Source organism: Paralichthys olivaceus, chromosome 10 (genome assembly GCF_024713975.1).
Source record: "Paralichthys olivaceus isolate ysfri-2021 chromosome 10, ASM2471397v2, whole genome shotgun sequence".
NCBI lineage: Eukaryota > Metazoa > Chordata > Actinopteri > Pleuronectiformes > Paralichthyidae > Paralichthys > Paralichthys olivaceus.
In genome coordinates this window covers 21,296,295-21,318,749 of record NC_091102.1, presented here as the reverse complement: position 1 = coordinate 21,318,749, position 22,455 = coordinate 21,296,295, and the positions used below count along the sequence as shown (strand labels likewise).

At 40.6% G+C, this 22,455-nt stretch overlaps 1 protein-coding gene across 1 annotated transcript; it reads right to left on the bottom strand.

Moving 5' to 3' along the window:
• Positions 1-8,321: 8,321 nt before the first annotated feature.
• LOC109637345 (actin-related protein 3) lies at positions 8,322-22,023 on the bottom strand. The gene is made up of 12 exons (XM_069533621.1): positions 21,590-22,023; positions 17,987-18,042; positions 17,555-17,679; positions 15,974-16,084; positions 15,755-15,850; positions 15,252-15,359; positions 14,281-14,424; positions 12,826-12,999; positions 12,211-12,303; positions 11,863-11,988; positions 11,145-11,228; positions 8,322-9,553 (listed from the first exon to the last, which is right to left on the bottom strand). Exons 1-12 carry the CDS (start codon positions 21,631-21,633, stop codon positions 9,458-9,460), a joined length of 1,257 nt encoding a protein of 418 aa, XP_069389722.1. The 5' UTR covers positions 21,634-22,023; the 3' UTR covers positions 8,322-9,457.
• Between the last annotated feature and the right edge of the window lie 432 nt (positions 22,024-22,455).

Below are 22,455 nucleotides of genomic sequence, written 5' to 3'. Positions count from 1 at the left end.
GCAAATGAGCATTTAACCTGCTTTATGTCCCTTCAGTTTGAGTGCTTTCCTATGATGTGTTTCCATTGTTGTGTGTACCTTAGAGCAGGTACTTAGCCACATGATGTAAGACTGGTTTAGTAGATAATGTATTACACAGCCGGCGACGTTTGCATGTGGCATGAAGCAATGAAGCAGAGTCAGAAACACATCATCAGACTCACATGTGATCACTTGTTCACAGGGCCTCAGCAATGCTCCAAAAAACTATAAATAATATTATTCAGCTTACAGTCACGTTCCCATAAACTGCAGCACCACAGTGTTTCAAAATGTGACTTCAAGCCACATATTTGTTACTTGTTTTGCCTAATGGGGACAGCGACAAGCACACAGAGCTTTAGGATGAATCAGGCTGTGAGAGTGAGAGCCAAGACAGGCAAAACAGACAATAACCTGAAAGAAGCTAAAACTTCTCCAGTTCAGTCAATCATTCCAACTTATATATAAACCACATGAACAGTATTAACTCACATCCAGCTTCATTTTTTTAAGACACGGACCATTAAATCATTGTTGCAGATAAACCAGAGAACCAGGTAGGATGAACGCAAAGTTTGTCTAACTTCACTCTGCACCATGGACTGTTTGTAGAGAGCTCTGCCCAGAACATCCAGCACAGAAACAATTCATAAGTTAAGTATATTGTAGAACTGTTTGAAGAACTAAATGTTTATAGCTATAGGAATAGATAGAATAGATAGATAGATAGATAGATAGATAGATAGATAGATAGATAGATAGATAGATAGATAGATAGATAGATAGATGGATGGATGGATAGACAGACAGAAAGACAGACAGACAGATAGATAGATGGACAGACAGCCAGACGGAAGGACGGACAGATAGATGGATGGACAGACAGAAAGACGGACGGACAGATAGATGGATGGAAGGACAAACAGACAGACAGATAGATAGATGGATGAATGAATAGATGGATAGATAGATAGATGGATGGATGGATAGATAGATGGATGGATGAATGAATAGATAGATGGATGGATGGATAGATGGATGGATAGATAGAGGGATGGATGGATGGATGGACAGACAGACAGAAAGATAGATAGATAGATAGATAGATAGATAGATAGATAGATAGATAGATAGATAGATAGATAGATAGATAGATAGATACGTTCAAATGCTTTGTTGCGTGTGGTCTTTTGATGAGATTTGTTACCAACTACACACCAACTGAATATCACCAGCTCCGTCATTTAATGTTTCTGACTATTTTATATAGGAGTCAGATAATTATTATTTGTGAGACAAATAATCCTGTTAGGCAGAATTGGAGTTGAAATGTGACATCCCAAGATGCCATTTGTTTAGAAAATACAGCTTTGGCTTTTTGAATTGCTCACTAAGGTCAGCTTGACCATCTGCTCCTCCACGTCCTCAATATGCCAACTGAGCACAGCTGACTCTGCCTCCTGGAGGTATTCAAAACCTGCCTCCACCCTGTCCACAATCACTATCCAGAGACAGTAACATCCTGATGTAATATGTTCTCTCTTCCAAGGGTATTATCAGTGCAGGTGGTGGAGAGTAATTAAACACTGTGTTCAAAATAATAATAATGCGAAACAAAAGCAGCTACTGTATCATGGAGTTTGGATGTACCTGGTTTGTATTGTCATGTTGGAGGTCACATTAAGGTATGTTGAATCTGTGCTCATCTACAGTGCTCACATCTCAGTTGTCTGTGTTTTTAAAATAAGAGGATGATCTTGCAATGATGAAGAGAATTTGACAGACGTCCTTTGAGTCATCACTTTTCATCCCTTCTTCTGATTGCCCTCAGCTGCAAGAGAAGTGGATCCATCCCTCCTTCAAGCTCCTATCACCCTCGACATCTCTGCCTGCCTCCTTGAGACGTCCTCCTGGACTCTATCTTATCCAGTTCTATACAACCCTCAGACTTCAGCCGCTTTTATCTCCACTCGTCCCCCCTGACTCTATCTTTCCTGTCTACTCCAAGTTCAGCCCCCAAAATGATGAGGGGGGGGAAAAAAATCAAACAACCTTGATGTCCTCCTTCCGCTCCTCAACTTGACCATGCTCTTTGTAGTTGACTGAGGGAAAGTCGACAAAGTAAGATCAGACGAAAGTAAAACCTTTGTGTTTTGACAACTTTAATTTACAGCTACTATTCCTGTAAATCCCTCATGCAAAGTTAATGCATAAATGTTTTCTGCATCCACAGCTTATGAAGTGTCAAAGCATTTTACACCTTTAGAGCTATAATCCAACATTTATTGAGATAAATCACGTTATTTATGTATTTTCTTTTGTGTTTTGTGTTGATTTATTTCATTTTATTTTTTGTAAAAAAACACTATTGTTCTGAAAATTCAAGTCAAGGGCACTTAGAAGGGAGATACAACTGCAGAAGTTTAACAACAACCTCTGGCCTGGGCCTTTATGAGGATGCAGTGAAGTATCACAGTAGGAGCCAGCACTAACATAATGTGGAGCATAATATTAACCACTTCATTTTGAACGAACTCACCTTTGGTTTGACTTCAAAATAAAATGGTTAGATAACTTTATTTGTTTTATCCTGCTTGTATTTCTTGCCCTGACACATTGTGATGATGGGCTTTTGTTTATGATATGTTGGTTTACTTCTTCCTCGTTTGTTGAATAGCACCAAATGAAAACACACATTTTCTTAATATGTGTGTGTGTGTGTGTGTGTGTGTGTGTGTGTGTGTGTGTGTGTGTGTGTGTGTGTGTGTGTGTGTGTGTGTGTGTTACAGAGACACCCAACATTTGTGACAGGGGAGAGAAAAAACTGACAGTGTAGCCGTCATATTTAAACTCAGAGTGAAAATAATAAGAGTGCACTTATTGAAAACACTGATCATATTAATGATAGAAGCACCAGGTAATTGTAGAAGTAATGAGTATAATGCTGATAAGAAATAATATAGTACTAATAATAGCAACAACAATAACAATGATAATAATAATCTGGAGTCAGACATACCTGCAGGATGAAGATAGACAGACAGAGAGAGACAGAGAGACTGGCTCTATGAACTATAAGCTCGATCAAACAGTTGTCGGTCAAACCTTGTAGAGATGGTGTCTGCCTCCTATGTTCCAAACTGGGGCTGGTTCCACAGGAGAGGAGCCTGAAACTGCCCTTCCCTTTAGTTATACATTTTCTCAACACTGTTTCTGTTTATCTCAACTTTTGTAATTTCCTTTAATTGTCATCTCTTCCACAAACTGCAGGAACAATGATTCAATTAAAAGTGAACGTCCGTTCACTCCCCTGGTAAAGAGGCAGTCTACAGCTTTCCTTCCCTTTTACATTTTGTGATCAGTATTTCTAAAGAGAGATTGAAGAAAATGCTTCGCAAAAAAATAAAACTCTTCAATATACTCCACTATGATGCATCGAAATGGACTCTATACTGAAGTAGACCCCTGTGTATGGGAAAAAGCTGTGACTGATTTTTAAATCAGGCTTCTTACACACAAATTAGTTAGTTGAATTAATTATATATGAAAGAGCACATTTGTAAAAGAAATGTGTTGTAGTTCATTCTGCTCATGTCAATAACTAAAACACTTTTTTATTATTATTCTGTTTTTATTCTTGTTTTATTTGATGGTAGCACTTTAATATATTTGCTGCTACATATTCTGTTGGCTGGAAGCAACTTCAGAAATGATGACCTCATGTCACAAAGGAGTGCATGAATGTAGTGGCAGTGTTTTCGAACGCAGTCTGCACATGTTCTGCTGCAGACTAAAGACACATCTCTTCCAACTACACCTAAATAAAATGGTCTAAGTCAAGTTGTGATTATATGTTGCACTTGCATGTAGCAATTATAGTTTGGCTTTTCTGAAGCTAATGTACTTAGATGATTCTTGCTGTTCTGGGTTTGCACCCTAATGGTTGAATGCACTTATTGGAAGTCGCTTTGGATAAAAGCTGCAGCTAAATGATATTTAATGTCATGTAAAAAACATTTACTGTGATTTTGTGGGTGGCACAGATCAAGACACTGACTTTTTGCAAGTCCGTTGTCATTTTACATTTTCTTTTTCAGAATTTCACCTTTTAAATGTGTCACTTACATTTTGCCTGCATGTACCAAACAATCAGAGCGAGAGGTGAAATAATGCAGCAGAGCCTTGTCTGGTAATGATTTGTTTTCTCTTTTACTTTGTGTTTTTGCTGTTATGACGACCGACTTATTGAGTTTAGTTTTATATAAAATGAGATTTTTTTGTTGTTTTTCCTCTCAAGTAATAAACACTGAACATCTTCATGGCAAATGGCACCTTCTGTGTGTCTGTTGTCTGCATCAGTAATGCAGCAACAATCCCCGGTTTCCTGCTTGACATCACTGTAAGACACATTCAAGTGCTGTGAGCCCTCCTTGTGTGACCGGCACTCATTCAAGCGAGACAGCATATGATATTTGGGCTGTTATTGCAGATAAAAAAAGATTTGACTTTGTGGTATGAAGTAAAGGGAGCAGAAATCACTGCAGTGTATGTATCATTAGCCATCAAATGATTCAGGACATTGGCTGTGTGGAGATAAAGAAGTGACAATTCAGGTTGTGGTCAGATGGGCTCAGAAGGAAATGCCCTGTCAAATGGACCTGGCTGCTCTGACATATCAGTATTTAACCTTCCTGCAGTCTCTATGGATGGTGCCTGCGCATCATTTAGTACACAGCGCTGGTCTGGACATTTATTCCTCCCACTCTGAGACCTCTCGCCACACTGCTGCAAAATAGAGGAGCTCATGAAAACAGATGAAGATTCCTTACTGTCACTGCACGTGTGAACCTGGCCGCACATGTTGCTGATGCTAAATGAATTGCTTTTCCATTTGGTTGCATGTTAATGTAAAGGTGCAAAAGTCAGAATAGTTCTGAAGGAAAAGATAAAAACATGATGCATCGAGAGTGACATCTGTTGGACAAAACATGAACTTCAGGTATTTTTGGAGCATAAATACATGGACATGTAAAAAGTATCAGCAGCATGATATGACCACATCAAGAAGAGAGATGCATAGATTTAATGCTCACGAACATGGATTAAAGATCTTTTGAGAAATTCTTAGCCTGGCACTATTTTAAGTTTGTCTTTTGACATCCTCAAACACAATCAAATATTATTTCCACACACCGGAGAATTGATTTGCACGCACTTACAACATGTGCATTATAAACAAAAATTCTGTCGAGTTTAATGTAGATGTGAGACACTTGAGTCGTCCCTGCGTGCTGCAAACACAGCCACGCAAAACAAATTGCCCATGTGGCAGCTTTTTCTTTTCACCAAATTGACTTCCTGTCAGGAGGATAACACAATTTAAATGTAGATTTCCTCCCACTGTTGTGCTGTATTGTTTGACTTTCAGTAAGAAGCTATTACCTGAGTGGGGGGGGGGGGAACACTCCTTCCTTCATTTTGATGAGGCTATATCATCTTCAGGTTCATTTGTCATTCATACAGACGAGAACAAAAATGATGAAATCGAAACTTGAATAACACGTCTCCATGACCTAATAGACATAAAGGTGTCCAGCTGTGTGGTGGTTTAACAGGGACATTCGTGTAATAGAACTCAAGTCCCCATAAGTATGTGGACACCTGAACGTTACATCTGTATGGGATTAACGAATGTTTCATTATAAATCCATGAGCATTCATCTGATGCTAAAACAGCCTCATTTTCCTGGAAAGGCTTTCCACATCATCTTGGGACCTGGTGGTTGATTTGCTCATCCAGTCAGCGGACACTCTCTGTAGAGCTGTTAAAACCACGTTGTAGTTTTACTGTGCAGCAGTTGTTGCTATTGAGTGTTAGGATACTTCAAAATACACCCCCCCCCCTCTCTCTTTGTATGCTTTTATCCAGGTTGTCTGCTATCTATTGTCTCCGAGGGGAAACTTCACATTTGAAATTCTACAAGAACATGGAGTCCTGTCCCAACACCTCCAACCCCCTGACAGGCCTAACTAGCACCTATTTTCTCCTGCACTTTGTTTTAGTGAGCATATGTGGTTCTTCGTCCTTACTCCGCTCTCTCCTGCTGCACTGTAGCTTTAGTGTTGTCCCCCATTTGTAAGTCACTTTGGTTAAAAGGGTCTAACAAATGAGCAAATGTTATCTGTCCTTGGCCGCTAGAATCAGATTCAAGTCACAGATAGTCGAATACAGAGTGACATCTGGGAAGTGCACTGCCATCCATGCACACAGGACAATCACAGTCCAGACTGCTCTTGTTTATCGTTCCTTGATGGTGGAATGATCATCAGGGGCGTCCCTCTCTGACTTTGAGACCCTCTTGATGTCTCCTCTCCTCCTGACACCTCTAACACCCTATCAAGCCTAACTAACACCCCTCTTTAACTGATCTCCTATACTTTGCCTTGTTGAACAGGTTCAGCACTAACTACTTAAATCAAGCTCTGCTGAAGCTTCAGCGTTGTCCCTCATTCACTTTGGGTGAAGGTCATTAACAGCTTTCTTATTGTTGCTCTCGTTCAATTTAAGCAGAATTCCTTACAACCTGCAAAATCAATATGACATTTGAAAGACATTTAAGGCCTTACACCCGAGCTGCGTGTTGGCAGGCAGGTGTGATGTAATCACCGGCGCCCATCCGTCTGTCACGGTGATAACTCAGACACTTTCATCCCATTTGGATCAAACTTTTGATTTCTTTTCAAATCCAAAAAAGGTCACGGTCACATCACTTGATCAAATTTTTAGCTTTATGCTAATGCATTGAAAAGATAATAGTAAAAAAGAAATCAAGATCATCAGGTCCAGCCATTTCATGATTTCATCAATTAATAAAATGCCTCTGTACTCAAAGGATAAAACCTTTGATTTGAACAAAGTAGCACATACTGAATAATTTAGACTATATGCAGCATGGCTGTATCGCTCTGTGTGTATCTAGTTGACTATGTGGCTAAAAACAAAGTAACTATTGCCAATGAATGCGTTCCTCTTCATTTCATAAACCTACTGTTGCTATGTCTCAATTCAGGGGCCGTCTCCTCTCAGGGTGGGCTCATACATTCAGACCCGTCCATATCAGTAACCCCCACTGATCTGTTAGTGGTGAATTACTGACGGAAAAGGAAGGTAAATTAATAATATTCATTCAGATTCACGTCTTTGTAAGGAGTTTCATTGCTGAAGCACTAGAAGTCGCTGTGCTTCAAACTGTGAGCAATAAGAAAATCTGTTCAAACATCAGAAATAGTTTTCATGGCTATAATGTGATCATGTTTATTTGTCCTCCTTCAGGTCTCCAGAGATTGTTTCATGGCTTCTGTTCACAGAGGCCAAAGATGTGTGGGTTTCAAGTCAATGACAGCTTCTCTCATACATGTCCCACCTGTCCAGTTTAATCCAGTTGTTTGGGTTTGAGACATTGGGAGATGCTTGTCTGTTTAAGTAATATTGTTGTCAGTTTGTCGGCTTTGTGCTTAAAAGGCTCAAGGATTTGAGTCGAATTTGAATGTTGGCCACTTGGTCGACAGCACACGAGCAGTGTGGAGGCATCTTATGTTTTTTCATCTGTAGAAGGGGTCACCAGTTACTTCAGTTGTATTCGATTTGGCTGCAATGCTGTTTTACCCCTGAAATTTCAATTGTCTCGTGGACTCAAACACTTCACCCACCCCTCCATCCATCGGCATAGAGGAGTAGATGATGAGTGCATTCTCATTCTTTGATGAGCTATCCCTTTAAGCAACATCGGCACTGGACAGAAGATGTGTCATTCTGGAACATGACACTTGTGTCACGCTTGTCTTTAGATCAGTTCTATCATGCAAAAACTTAAAGTAATAGTGGTGTTTTCAACTGTGTGGAGCCAGTAAAATGGTTTCTTTTTAGTTATGCTCATGACTCTACCCCATAAAGAAGGTGGGCAGTGACAACATGGTTTAAAAGAAGCCTCAAAAACAATATGCTGCTGAAATACTGTGAGGAAATACATGCAAACATTTTGAATTTAAAGATAATTGAAGGTTTACATACACACAGTATTAAATCTCTTCACAGCTGAGAATATCCTTATTTTTTCCCCATTTCACAACAGAGCAAATTCAATTCCAAAAGATTTTTGATTCTTTGCAGATAAAACAAGATGTCACTCATCTATAATCATTATAAATAAGTGTTACTCAAGAAAATAATGGATAGATGAATCTGTCCTGAAAAGAAAACAGAGCAGATTGATGGGCAGAGAGGACAAACACTCCAGGACTTAGAAACAAATTTGAGCCTTTATTGGAATGTTGCAAGGCATTAAATACACAAATTCCATTATTTTAATAATTTGGTATTTAATAATAAAAAAAAACTTCTAGTCTAACAATACTGGTCTGACAGTCGTTCTTATTCAGTTTCATTTTTTTAACCTCAGAAAGTCCCCTCTCTTTTCTTTCACTGCATCAGAGATGGAAACCTGACATTGTTGGAAGTGAAAGCAGATGTGAATCAATGTATTGAGAATTAAAGGGCAGACAGCAATGACACATGGGGAACAACGACACTCCCACCCAAACAAACACTGTGTATCAAAGCTGCATCATGGTTTAAAACAGTCTCTTGTTCATATTGTAATCGATTACATTTTTTTTACCCCTGATTTCCCAAGTTTTACATATAAAAACTTTTGTATGAAATATAAACAAGCTCTTATCGTGATACACAGACATGTAAATTTGAAGCTGATATCATTTGCAGAAATTAAAAGCAGACAATAATATGTTCTAAACTTGTCAATGGTCTCAAGAGTTATCAGATCGTGTCTGGACTCATGTTCTATAAACATAAATAATATGTTCTGGTGTCAGGAAATTACTATCAATGTTTCTGTCATCTTCTTCGGCCTCCACCAACACCACCTTTATATGCATCATCATCATCATCATCATCATCATCGTCATCGTCGTCATCGTCGTCATCATCATCATCATCATCATCATCACTCACTGCATGTTGCTCAACAGATCCAGAAAGGTTTTTTCAAATCGTTTTGGTTTACAAACCATTTTCCCTCATTTTGAAAAGAAAATACAAAAGACAAGAAAGAAAGCAATAGAGCAAAAAAAAGACAGCAAGAAAAAAAGAAGTAAGACAGAAATAAAGAACACTCACAATAAATTTTCCAGCCGGTCTGTGTTTGGTCTGGTCTCTTTTCTTTTTTTTTTTTTTTATATTCTGGATCTTCTTTGCGTCCCACATATCCAAACTGAACGAATAATCAAAAAGCATAGAAGCGCCACCGTCGTCCCACCTCCTGATCCTGACCTTTATACCAACTAACTTCCATCAATCCAACAACCCCCTAGCTCCAACCCCACCCACCCGCTTCTGTTCGACTGTGGAGGTCCCAAGTTAAGACATGACTCCAAACACAGGGTTGTGGCGACAGATGCTTGGCCCAATCTCTTCATAGTCCTTTTTGGTGTGACAAACCTGGTAGAACTCCGGCTGTGGAAACAAACACATCAAGGTGAGGATGAGCACAGACAAACATAAGAATAGACGGACATTACTTCTGATGCAGAGATCATTTTCATTTTAAAAAACTAAAACGTGTTTTCGTGGACGTACACAAAGAATGTTTTTAGTATAACCATCATATTATTTCACTTTCAATGTGAAAAACTAGTGGATCCTGACACCGGGAGCTCTCATCATCTTCCAACTATGGCCACATTGAAGAAGCGCACCCCTGTAGATTACTTGCAAATTATTGTATAGTCATATCTGCGAGAAAGGATCTAAAAACTTCAGTCATTTTAACCAGCGTCCACACTACTGCAAAGTTTTGGAATCGCTTAAACTGAGTTCACTGTGTCTCTCTGGCTGATCTCTCTCTCTTTTTCCTTCTGTCTTTCTCTCTCCATCTCACTCCGGCCAGAGAGCCAGGAGGCATGCAAGGGCTCCACCAGCCGAGCCAGAGTGCTTAATAGTCTGCACGTAGCCCCAGTGACAGCCAGGCAACACAAGGAGAGCCAGCCTGTGAACAACAATCGGTGTCATATTTCCTGCTTATGTCTCTGCTTTATCTATCTTACAAACAAGGACACACAACTAGTGTTGTACTTGCTGAATGAGCTACATTCACCCCCGAAAAAGTTCACTGCTAATGTCAGTTTGCACGGTAGACAGCTTATTAGCAATTAAGCTGCAACACTTCGAAAAGCCAGACATTTGCCTGCAAATGTCAACCCAATCAGTTTAGATGCTAAAAGCTGCCGCGGTTATTATTAGCAGCATCGCCAGGCCTGGTGTGTGAGTCAGCGTTGAAATGAAAGTTTGTTTAAAATGTTTTAATGCCCCTGATGGCTCAGCTGTCAATCAAACATAATAATACATACATTATACATACCGCCCACTCAGAGGCTCAAGAGCTAATAAGCATTTCTGATGCATCCCTTCAAACTTATTCGCACTTAATTATAAAAACCATAAATCTAATATCTATATGCAAAAATGCTCAGACTTGCAACTTGCTCAGATGATGGAATATAGACTGGAAAACATTACATACCACCAGGACCCTATATTCCCATACAGGCAGTGACTTAGTGCCTTGAACAAATCAATGATTGGATGAGTCAGAATTTTCATCATTTAAACAAAGATGAGTTGAAAGTGAACTCAGACATTAACTTTAACAGCCACGTTAACAATAACAAAGTCAGATAAATATCACCTCAAGAACATATCAAGGATTCAATTATTTATGTCTCAGCAGGATTTGGAAAAATGTGTCCATGCCCGGAGTCAACATGGAGAAGTATGATCCTGAAAACATTCTGTTTTTATGGTCCACATATGTGAAACCAGAGGACTGCAGGTCTGCTGCCACTCTTTGTTATTTGAAATCATGTTTGCTACTGCCTTTCATTATATCAAATAATTACTCATCTCTAATTTATCATGATGCAGTTCAATTTGCCTTGCCTAATAAACTGATAACCATCTTTGCTGATCAAATTATCATCTTCTTCTTCAAACACACACAACCATGTTGATGGAGTTGATGTTGTGGACTGAGGTTTGAAATACTCACAGTTGATGCTAACATTGATCCACCAAACCACACTGCATATCTCTGCATATGATGAGTGATAACTTGGACATCGATTGGTTTTGGCTGAGGAGGGAGAACAGAGAGACAAACCGAGGATCAGTTACATGCAACCACTTAGGCAAAAAGTAGAAAATATGTTAGAGGCTGTAAAGCAATTATATTTGGAAACTTAATACAGGCCATGATGTCATAGACACTTTCTCTATAGAAGAGCAGGGTGTGTCATTGTCAATGCCCAGGATCATTTGGAATAGAAACAGGTTTATAATACTTGAAAACTCAGCATGTTGTTTAATTATTTCCTGGACTTGGATTAGCTACATTCATCATCTGCGTCTTCCATGCCCGAGGTGGATTTATAAATGCCAGTCAGCTAAAGCCTCAGGCTGGATGACATTAAACATCTCATCAACATGAATCAGAGGTACTGTCTCCACAACTCCACCAGCTAAGGAAGAGGCCAGACGAACTAACTACTTCTTCTCATTCTCCCACCTCCAATCAAAAAGGGAAGATTTAAGAAGTTACTGGGTTTATTTACTAATCTGATCTACATTCTCTATACATCTGTACCATGGATATTTGTTGTTGGAAAGCATGTACAATCTTTAAAGAGACATTTTGTGTCTCACACGGTAATTGTGTTTGGTTGAGGGGTATCGATCTGTACATGGTATAAATAATTGGGGACTCTCACCTTGAGCTTGCCTCCACTCAGCTCCTCACTCATCTTCAATCGAGCATCAACAGACCTCTTTAAATCTCTCTGCAGACGGCGCCCAAAGTCCCTGAACATGGTGGAGCCTCCTGACAGAACAACGTTCTGTGGAGAAAAAAAAAAGGAGACAGGGATTTTAGTATCCTAGCTAAAGTAAAAAAAGTAAAGTAGAGTTTTAACCTTGTCTTCAATGTCTTAAAAATAACCAACTCAATCTGGCAGAGGGCACAATAGGAATAAAATATGTCACACCAGTTAATCACAGACAAAACAAAACAAATATATTAAGTTTAAAAAAAAGTATGTGGCAGATTAATGAAAGATTACCTTATAGAGCGGACGCCTGACATCAATCGGGCAGTTCTGAATAACCTCGTCCACAACCTCAGAGATAGGCTGGGTGAAGTCAGGGTTGGCAAACTGGGATGGAGAGGAGAGACTTGTTATTCTGTGCTGTCTAAGATACCACAGTAGTTAACACAAACCAAAATATGCTTGAGCAATGTGTAGTTAAGATATCAGGACCCCTCACCTATGTCACAGACTGCATGTTCACATTGTGCAAGTCTGGCAAGCAAGTAACTAAAGCTGGGGTCACACTACACTAATATCTGAGTGTTATGGTTGGTCTCATCTGGATGGTACTTTTTTTATAGATGATTTAACAATTTTATGACTTCAGCTAAAACAGTCAACACCAAACTGCTGGAAACAACGACCAAAACTATCACAGCAAGCAAATGGAAGCCCTGATGTCAGACTGTGCTACGTACATATGTACCGTGCACGGCCATCTGTCACCTAAACCCTGGAGCAGATCTGAGCAAATACATACTAAAGTGGGAATCATGTGTCCTTGTAACTGCTCTTTGCCCCTTGTCTAATGTTTGTAGGCTTCCAATTATCTTAAATTGTGTTATGATTCACGCTGCACTGACGCACCTCTGGGTGGAAGAAGATCTCCGGTCCGAGGAAGCGCTCGTAGCCAACATCGATGGTGAACTCCTTCTTGCTGATGGCGTTGATGCCAGTGTACTGCTTGATCCACTTGGAGCCGTCTGTGTCGTACTTGTTAAACTCTTTGACTAGATCTGGGCACACGTAGCTGAACCGCTCCTGAAAGGGACAGCACAAGTACAAGCTGTATTACCATACGCTGACTGTGTGTAAATAAAGCTTGTAAAGAGAAAACAAGGTTAGGACTCTGGTTTCCATCATCCAGTCTAAATTAACCAGCCAAAGCAATTTGCAAATTTCTGTTGCTTATTTTTTTGTGCCAATATTGTTCTACCAATGGGTTATAAGGCAGGAGTGATACCGAGCGCAGACTGTTAAAGGTGTAATTTAGTTTGCTTGTGTAATAGTGTTTTCAGAGATGTCAACGTCTGATTTGAAGGGAATGTGGTCTACATTGGCGCGGAAATGAACATTTCTAGACATGACTGCCAATATACACGCCACGTGTTCACTCGATGCTAATCCATTATCTGACTAGACTTTATTTTTCATTTGTGTGTCACGGTAATGAAGACTTCTCCTTGACATCGAGGGCAAATTCTTGGACAACAAGCTATTTAATAAGCACGGGGTGGAGAACTGACCTGAATATTGACCAGTGTCGATAAAATGTGTTGACTTACAGAAGCAATAAGCGGCAAGTAGCGTTAGGTCTTATCCGTTTGTCAAAACAGAACATTATTCAATTTATCTCTGTCCTGTCTGAGGATTTACTCATTCCTGTATACCTGCAGATACAGTATATGGTTTTACTGGACAGTTGAGACATTGTGATACACACTTAATCAGTATTGTTATTTGTGATTTTATCTAAATCTCCTTGTTGAAGCTACTCAACTGTGGTTTTACAATCCATCCATTACCTAAACCGCTTGTTCTTTTAAGGCTGATCCCAGCTGACATGGGGTGAGAGGCAGGGTACTGCACTGATCACCAGCCAATCACATGGTCAACATACAGAGACAAACAACTATTCAATCCAAGAACATTCTTGCTGTGAGGCAACAGTGCCAACCACTGCACCATCGTGCCAATTCTACTGTATTTTTCTCATTTTATATCAATATAATATTGTATGCGTTTTCAGTTTACATATCCTGCCGAGTGTCTCTCTACATGATTTGACTACAGATTTCTATTCATACCAGAAACACACTCTCTGTACAAGGATCACGACATTCAACAGTGTTGTGTGTCAGCACTACAGGGGACACTGCAGCACTGTAATCTGCTGCTACTACCAGTTTCCTGCCATAACGTGTTGTATCCCACTGATGACACATGGTATCATTTTTTGTAACTCCAGTCAACACTGGTGGGGGTAATTATTGCGTCTTTAGCAGATGAAGTGGATGATGGGAATTGTGGCTGAGGACCTACCTTTACCGCCTTAGCTGTCTCCAGCGACTGCTCCGGTGGGATGCCCACCTCCCTCTCCCTCAGGAGCTGCTGGGTGAAGTAGGTGATGTCTCGTCCTGCGATGGGGATGTGCTTTATACAGCTGCCAATAACGTAACCTTCAGCCTGAGAGAGGGAGGAACAAATAAAGAGACGGACAGAATGAGAAAAAAGAGCTGATGTTTCATAACATTCAACATAAAGACAATGAGAAGACTGAAAATAGAAGAGTGACAGAGTCTATAACTGTTAAAACTGGATGTTTCCATTAGATTACTGCTTCACTTTGAGGCCTTCACATCCCAGCCATGTTGTGTTTGGCTCATTTTTTGCATATGTTGCTGAACATGTGGCCGCAGATAAATGTTGAGTCAGTCAGTCTCTAAATGTATTCTGCAAGCACATTTCCTGAAACGGAGTAATTCCTTCCAACCTCTGAAACACTGTTGCTTGCTTTGAACCATCAACTCTATCCAGTTTCTAAGCAAGTAGACAGGTGGAAACGTTCAGTTTTTTCCAAAGGAAGGACATTCTTCAGGTTTGACCACATTCTGTATAAAACATCAATTCAACACAGGTGCCACTAATCTTAATTCAATTTGAGCCATGGCTGTATATCAAGAGTAAAAAGTCAACATGATGAACAGTTAATAATTAAAATGCTGTTCTGAGGGGAGCAAACATTTATCACTATGTCTCTCTCTAAAATTAAAACAGCCAATTATCGAATGGATGTTTACACAGACTCTTACAAGTACAAATAACTAGCTGCTATATAAATATATAATTGTATTTTTAATACAAATAATATTGAATTCAATTAAATTGTATCTGTATGGCACCAAATCATAATAAAATGTTGAATGTTTAGATTAAAATGTTGACTCGTCAGAAAGTTGGAGCTGTGTACATGTGTGAGAGACTGTGAGTAACTGAGGGAACTGTAAACTCACTACAGGGATGACATGGGTGACACCGTCTCCGCTGTCGATGACGGTGCCTGTCAGCGTCCTCTCTCCCACCTGTCTGGATGTCCAGGAGGCTGCCAGAGCAAGCACAGCCTGCCACGCACAAAAACACACATATGAAGGACATGTAACACACATACATACATACATACATACATACATATACATACATAAATACATGTGTATATATATATACACATACACACATACATATATGATTGAATGTTCAAATAGATATACTTTACTGATCCCGAAGGAAATTCAACAATGTAAAATAATGAGAATTTAAAAATTATTTTTTAATAAATGCATATGAGCACAACGACACACACACACACACACACACACACACACACACACACACACACACACACACACACACACACACACACACACACACACACACACACACACACACACACACACACACACACACACACACACACACACACACACACACACACACACAGTCTAAGTGTATATCTCACCTGCACAGCGATGTACAGCCCTGGTACGTTGAAGGACTCAAACATGATCTCAGCTGTGTACTCTCGGTTTTCTGGTGTGTTGAGAGGAGGCTCTGTCTGCATATACACAAGAGTGCATACAAGACAAAATAAGATATTTAAAAGAAGAGGGCCATTAAAGATGAATTAACTGTGACTAACCCTTTGTGTTTACTAGTCCCAGACAGGCCACATGCTTACCAGGAGGAAGTAGTGGTCCTCAGGCTCAGCCCTCAGGTACTTGAAGATGATCTGCTCCATGAAGCGCTCCATGAGGTCCCAGTCCTCCACAATCCCATGACGAATTGGCCACTGTTGACGGATGGTTCAGGTTATAATTAGAATGATGTACAGTATGTGACCTAAACACAAGGTACTGAAACAGAATATGTGAAATAAATCTATAAAATGTTCAGTATGTCAGTAGTCTAATGACATCATACAGTTGCCATCATCAACAACACTTGGCTCATCAGGAATGTCACTACAAGGATTGTTAATGTCTGTTCATTCTCACTCCAGAATGTTGTACGCATGATTAATGTCTGCATTTCATTCCTCACATTTCCCACAGTGAACATTTCAAACTCACATAGATGTCTGTTGTGGTTATATTGCATTTGTGTGTTGTGTTTCAGGTCTTCACACTGACTTGCAATATTATACTACACATTGTTCATAGTATGTGTGTATGTGCTCAAATTAGTGTCAAAAAAGATTTAGGGCTGCTGTGGGATGTGATGTTCATGTAAATAAACCTTTCCAAACCTGTAAAATGTATCAAGTTGGAATATGCATTGCAAAGATTAGTATTTGTAAAAAATGATATCACTGGTCCAGATAACAGAGCCATCTGCACACTGAATGGGCAGTTAGTGTTCGGTCAGATTCAAGTATAAAGACAGGGCTCAACATTTTAACTAGTAACACCATTTACACAGAGAGAGCACTGAGTTTACATGCAGTATTCTGGATTGTATCTATACACAGATGTTAACATCTAATAAGAAAATGTCCAAAAATTATTTATGAAAACCACTGAACAAGCTCAACATTATGTCCCATGAAACCATCTAATTGAATTTCACAGTACATGTAACATTTTACACTAATGTGAAATTACATGATAAGCTGCAGTTCTACATGTGAAACAATTAAGCAAAAACTTGTTTTTCAGAATTGTACGTGGATTCGGCAACACAGCTCCAGTATCACACATGCTGGTTTACAGAGACATTTATATGGAGCAAAGCTATTGTTAATGATATTATTAACATTGTCTGTGCCAAAGAGGAAAGTTGAACAATTTGAGGATGCTTCTGCACATTTGAGAGGCACAGATATTCAGGAATCACAGAATCTAATAAAATCTGATTATATCCGCAACATACACCAGAACACATACATCTACTAAAATAAGCTTTCTTATACAGAGACTAATCGTCAGTTTATATTAGTTGTATATGTAACACGTCCAACTCACTGGTGGTTTCCTGCAAACTAAAACACAACATGCTTACAGTATCAACTGTAAACAACGTTCTTTAAATGCTGGAGAAATACAGGCTGAGATTGTTTATAATATCACATTACAAGTCATGGTTGCCCTGTGGAGTCAGGTAGGGAAACCATCTCCTTTCTTCTGCTTCGTGTTCACTAATTGTCAAATGTATAATTTATTCTGTTATAATATCAGCTTTCTATAGAGAGTGAAACATTCCAACATAGTAGTTGCCTTGCCAGTCACTTCTGTGGGTTCATAAATCCAACAGGGTCATGTACCTTAGTGGAATACGTGGGCTTGTCTACTGCTTCATCTCCAATGTAGAAATCCAAGTCATCCACCCCCTTCATCATTCTCCGCTGGGCCTGGTCTCCGACCTTGGCTGACTCTTTGATGGCGATACCTGACGAGAAAAGAGAATTCAATACGTGGCAACAGAGTTGTGTGAGGTATGTTTTCAGGTAATTAGGCTGATGTCAAAAATTTAAAAATTATTAAATAAGACATGAAAAGATCCTTAGAGCTTTCACCAAGGTAAGTGTTAAAGGGACAAAGTCAAATTTAGAAAAGTATTTCTTTTTATTTAAGTGGTGGCAAGGCTTGTATTTTAATTTACAACATATGCCCTGTACCACTTCCACATTTCAATGATGTATCGTGACCATTGTTGGCTGGTGGCAGGGGAATTCAACATACAGTGAAATACTCACATGATGGAACGATGAACTGTGGCTCTGTGTTCCCTGCATATCCCAGTTTGGTGTAACTGCATGAGAAAAGGACATTTCTCTATTAGATCAAGTTGCATGCTCTGGACACTACCGAGCCACAGCTACAAAGCTGGAACTGCATTTAGACGTGTGAAAATTTACTACAGCGAAGATTATTTTTGGATGCTTTCTCCTATTGTTTTGATCAATGCCATCACTGTCCTTTGGGGGGGTTGGTCTGTTGCCAAGAGCAGCAGCAGCTCTGGAGTTTGCTAATAGGAGGCCATTAAAAGAGCCATTCATGTCACACTGGGAACTGAGAACTATTCATATGTCCCTGGGAGGGGGAGAGATCACTTCTGTATAAACTGACCACTAACCCTTAATATAAACTAGCCATGACCTCAGCATTTGCTGCTGTATTTCCTTCTTCTTTATGTTATAAAAAGTGAGCCAAACCTTAACCTACGAGAAGGGCTGTATAATGAAAAACTTTCAAGTTTCTAAAAGTCATTCCTACAACATTTTCACCTCCATACTTAAACCACAACCAGTTGGGAGCACACCTCAAGACAATAGAGTTTGAACCCTCCTCCATGTGTCTGCCTTGTATGAAAGTTTTGCGGGGCACATGCTGACCAGATGTAGTCTTGACTGGGGTAAGCTCAGACTCCCATAATAGCCCTCAGGACCCAAGGGACTGATAGAGGACGCCGCTGACACTTCCAAAGCACTGTGGGCATTATAGGCCACATCCTGGTCAGAACAGTGGCTTCTTTGAATTCGACTGACTATGAAAAAAGAAGCTGGAAGGAGCCACATGAGCAGTCAGAAAGAACTTAACCGGTTGTTATGACTGGTACAATCAAATCCTTTCAATGTCAACAACTGTCTTCAATAGAAAATGCGTAAATGCAGTGTAAATGCTGAGTTGCTGAAATAATTTGCTGAGTCAAGCAGAAAATTCATGACGTGCAAATGTCACACTGCCAAGGTCAAAGGCATGCGATGATGTCATCAGGCCCTTGCATGATGTGACCAGTGTAGACGCCTCCAACAGAAAGCCATTATAAAATCCAAAATCTGCTGAAAAAGCTGCATATTTCCAAAGTAATGAGAAGAAAAAGAAGAGCAGACATGTCCTGAGTGAGCTGAAAGAGAGGGTCCCCTCCATGTAAATATAAAGTATTTAAATATAAAGGGTCTTTTCTGGGACAACTACAATTCATACAATTTAGATGAAACGAACTATTGAAAACATCATGAGGATTATTCTACATTAAATTTCTGCCAATAGATCCCTTTCACTTAAATCTTACACACTGGACCTTTAACTGTGTCAGATATACAGCAGCAGTTTACCCAAACGTTTCAGCTTATGATACATAAATGTGTTTTCACTCTCATTACAATAAAACAAGTCATATCAGTAATGAATGGAGTATCCAATGGCAATATTGCAAGATTTGTATGGGTGTCACTTTCAAGATGACATCAGAGAGTTGTTGTTTTTTTTTACTTGGATTGGCATTCAGAGGGATCAACAGTTGCCTCATGACAGCAACAACAGTCTGAGCTGACAGCAGCAGACTGTAGCAGCAGTACTCTGAACACCTTCATACCACAGAACAGTCCCAGCTTGTCTCCCTCAACCTGCCTCAACAAGCATACAACACACCGCATGTCTGACAGTGGACATCATTGCACAGGACGGCTGAAGCTGAGCACAATAGTGGAGTGAACCATTTTTGGGTATCTATTTGAGAATCATACAACTTATTTTGATTTCAGTGAAGAATATTGTACTTTTTGGCAAACGCTCACAAAAAAATCTATAATGTTGGTTTACTTTTGACCTGTGCTCATGAACGACTGCAGCCTTGTGTTATGAAATTTCAGCTGTTTGCTTAAGATAGATGAGGACTGACCCCACCCAAATCTTCAAACGCACTACAGTAGAACACATGAGATTTTTCATTGATGTCATTGCTGCCCATTAGACACCTACACCCAAATGTGACTGTTTTTGTCGTACAGTCAATAAATATCTTGTAATAACAGCAGCCGGGGCACTAAGAAGGTTGATGTGTAATAGGAAGTGGAGTCGTCATTCTGTGGACACCATGAGCATGACACAAGCAGCTGTAGAACTCCCTCAGTACTTTACAACATCCGCCGATAGCGGGTACTCTCTGACTAAGCTGCAAAGCTACAGCATGTTCAAATTTTCCCCAAGAAAGTAAACCCATACTTTGTCTGACTTGGTACTCATGATCAGGTGTTAGTTCAGATTCTGACACTGGAACATGCAGTCTGCCTTGTAACTTTAAGGCTTGGCTATTAAAGTGAAGGGCCATCTGTTTAATGAGTAGAAACTAGCACAGGCAGGCTAACCCACTTCTCAGCTGCACTTTTCTTCTGCTGGTCCCAGTGCAGATCTGAAACAGTAGTCTGGTTAGCAGCCTGAAGGGATGAGGGGGGGTTGAATGGGGAGGTATGCAATGTGAGGAGTGAGGAGTTCAAGCCTCTACATGAAAGCAATGCAAACCACTTCTAGCCCCCGAAAACTAACTGAGCAGAGCTATCATCACCTGAGCATAGTTACTTGAGCAGATCTACATTGCTTGGAATACAAATCTCTCCCTCTCAGTGGATATAGTAATAACAACCCAACAAACAAACATCATAACAACTTAAGAATGTTGCACATGTCTTTCACGGCTTAAGTCTTCATTTGAAAAATAAAATTGCATTACAATCAGGAGTGAAAATCTACCTGATACCAAGCAGGACAAGAGGTAACAAACACACACACATCCACACTGATGTGTGCCAGCAGTGCTACAGGAGGAGCTGAGATAACATCTGGCTCTGTGGGATCCACTCTGTCCATCGTTTGCTAACAAGGCAAACGGATTATTGCTTGAAAACAATAATGCAAATTGCTCGTTGGACGAATCAATAGCCTGGTGTGGAGGAGAAATTAGAGAAGTTAATCAAAAAAACATGCTCGGATGCCGAGAAACCACCATATATGGAGTAGAAAGCGTGAATGAGGAAGTGGAGGCTGTGTAGGAAGTAGCACTGCGCCTGCTCACATCTAATGAGCAAAAAGACTTATGAGAGCCCGCTGGCTACAAACACGGGTTTCTATTCACGACAGAGATCAGTGTGGGGGATCTGACCAAATATGTGTATATTGTGGTGAGACGCTGTATTGGCAATAACAGCTAAACACCTCCGAATGAATGGAGCCAGATGTGAGGGCTCTCCTCCTCAGCAGCAAACACCACATCTCACGGTGACACGGGGAAAACAAGCTTGTGGCGAAAACGTCGCTAATGATGCAACCAGCGAGCGTGCGGGACGATGAAGAGGAAAACTGAGCGACGGCTGAGCATTCGAGAGCCGCGAGAAGATAACAATCACACTTAGCTCCTCGTTAGCACATTAGCTCACAAGCTAGCAGTGCGGTGAATACCCGCAGACACACACCCAGGCTCGGCTGCTGCTGCTGCTGCTGACACTGACAGTCCCTGACCGTACCCACACCCTCCATGACACCCGAGCCCCGCGTCTGCACGCTCCGTCTCAACAACCTACCCGGTGCCGCAGTCCACCACACACGCCGGTAACCGTCCAGCCATCTCTCCCGGGGTCCGTGCTGGCTAGGAACGCTGAAATCGGTCGGATAGCGGGCGGTGTCGACGGGAGGATCGGTGAGAGGTCCACAGGCGGAACCCGGAGCCCGCACACTGCGCTTCTACTTCCGCACTCGGCTTGTCGCAGCCAGGGGAGAGGCAAGATGGCGGAGGCCGGGCAGAGCGACACGGGCACAGGGCAGGACTGAGCAGCTGTCAGTCACCGGAGGAGGAGGAGGAAGAGGAGGAGGAGGAGGAAGAGGAGGGGAGGAAGAGGAGGGGAGGAGGAGGAGGAGGTGGAGGAAGTAGAACAACATGTATTTGTAGTGCTAGGTTTCATTTGTTGAAGTCATCAGCAGTATTTCATGCTTCTAATGTGAAGGTGAAGCTGGATTTCCTGTGAAAGAGCAGCGATGATGTCACTGGAAAACTTTGCTCAATCCAGCTGAAAGTGCACATGCATGTGATGATGTCACCAGGTCCTTACGTGATGTCACCACCCAGAATCCCCCAGTTCTCCTCCAGTACTGACACCCATTGTTAAATTCAACATATTCCACTGAATATTAAAAAGTGTGTGGAGCTGTCGAGGGTGAAAGACAGATGATGTCTCCTTGTTAAAGGGATAGTTCACCGAAAAATGAAAATGATTTAATTATCCACTCACTGCTCTGCCAATGAAGGGGTGGGTGAAGTGTTGGAGGCCACAAAACACAGCGTTGCAGCCATATCAATACAATAGAAGTCAATTAGGACCTTCACACAGAAAAATAATAACATGTCTCCATACTGCTCGTGTGGTGTCATCCAAGTGTTCTCAAGTCCTGT

Coding starts and splice junctions, on each gene's coding strand:
- LOC109637345 (XM_069533621.1), bottom strand. CDS start 21,633: ATGGCTGGACGGTTACCGGCGTGTGTGGTGGACTGCGGCACCGG. Junction 14,425..15,251: donor TCACCCATGTCATCCCTGTA/GTGAGTTTACAG, acceptor TCCCTCTCTCAG/GCTGAAGGTTACGTTATTGG. Junction 11,229..11,862: donor TGAGTGGAGGCAAGCTCAAG/GTGAGAGTCCCC, acceptor CTCCCTCCTCAG/CCAAAACCAATCGATGTCCA.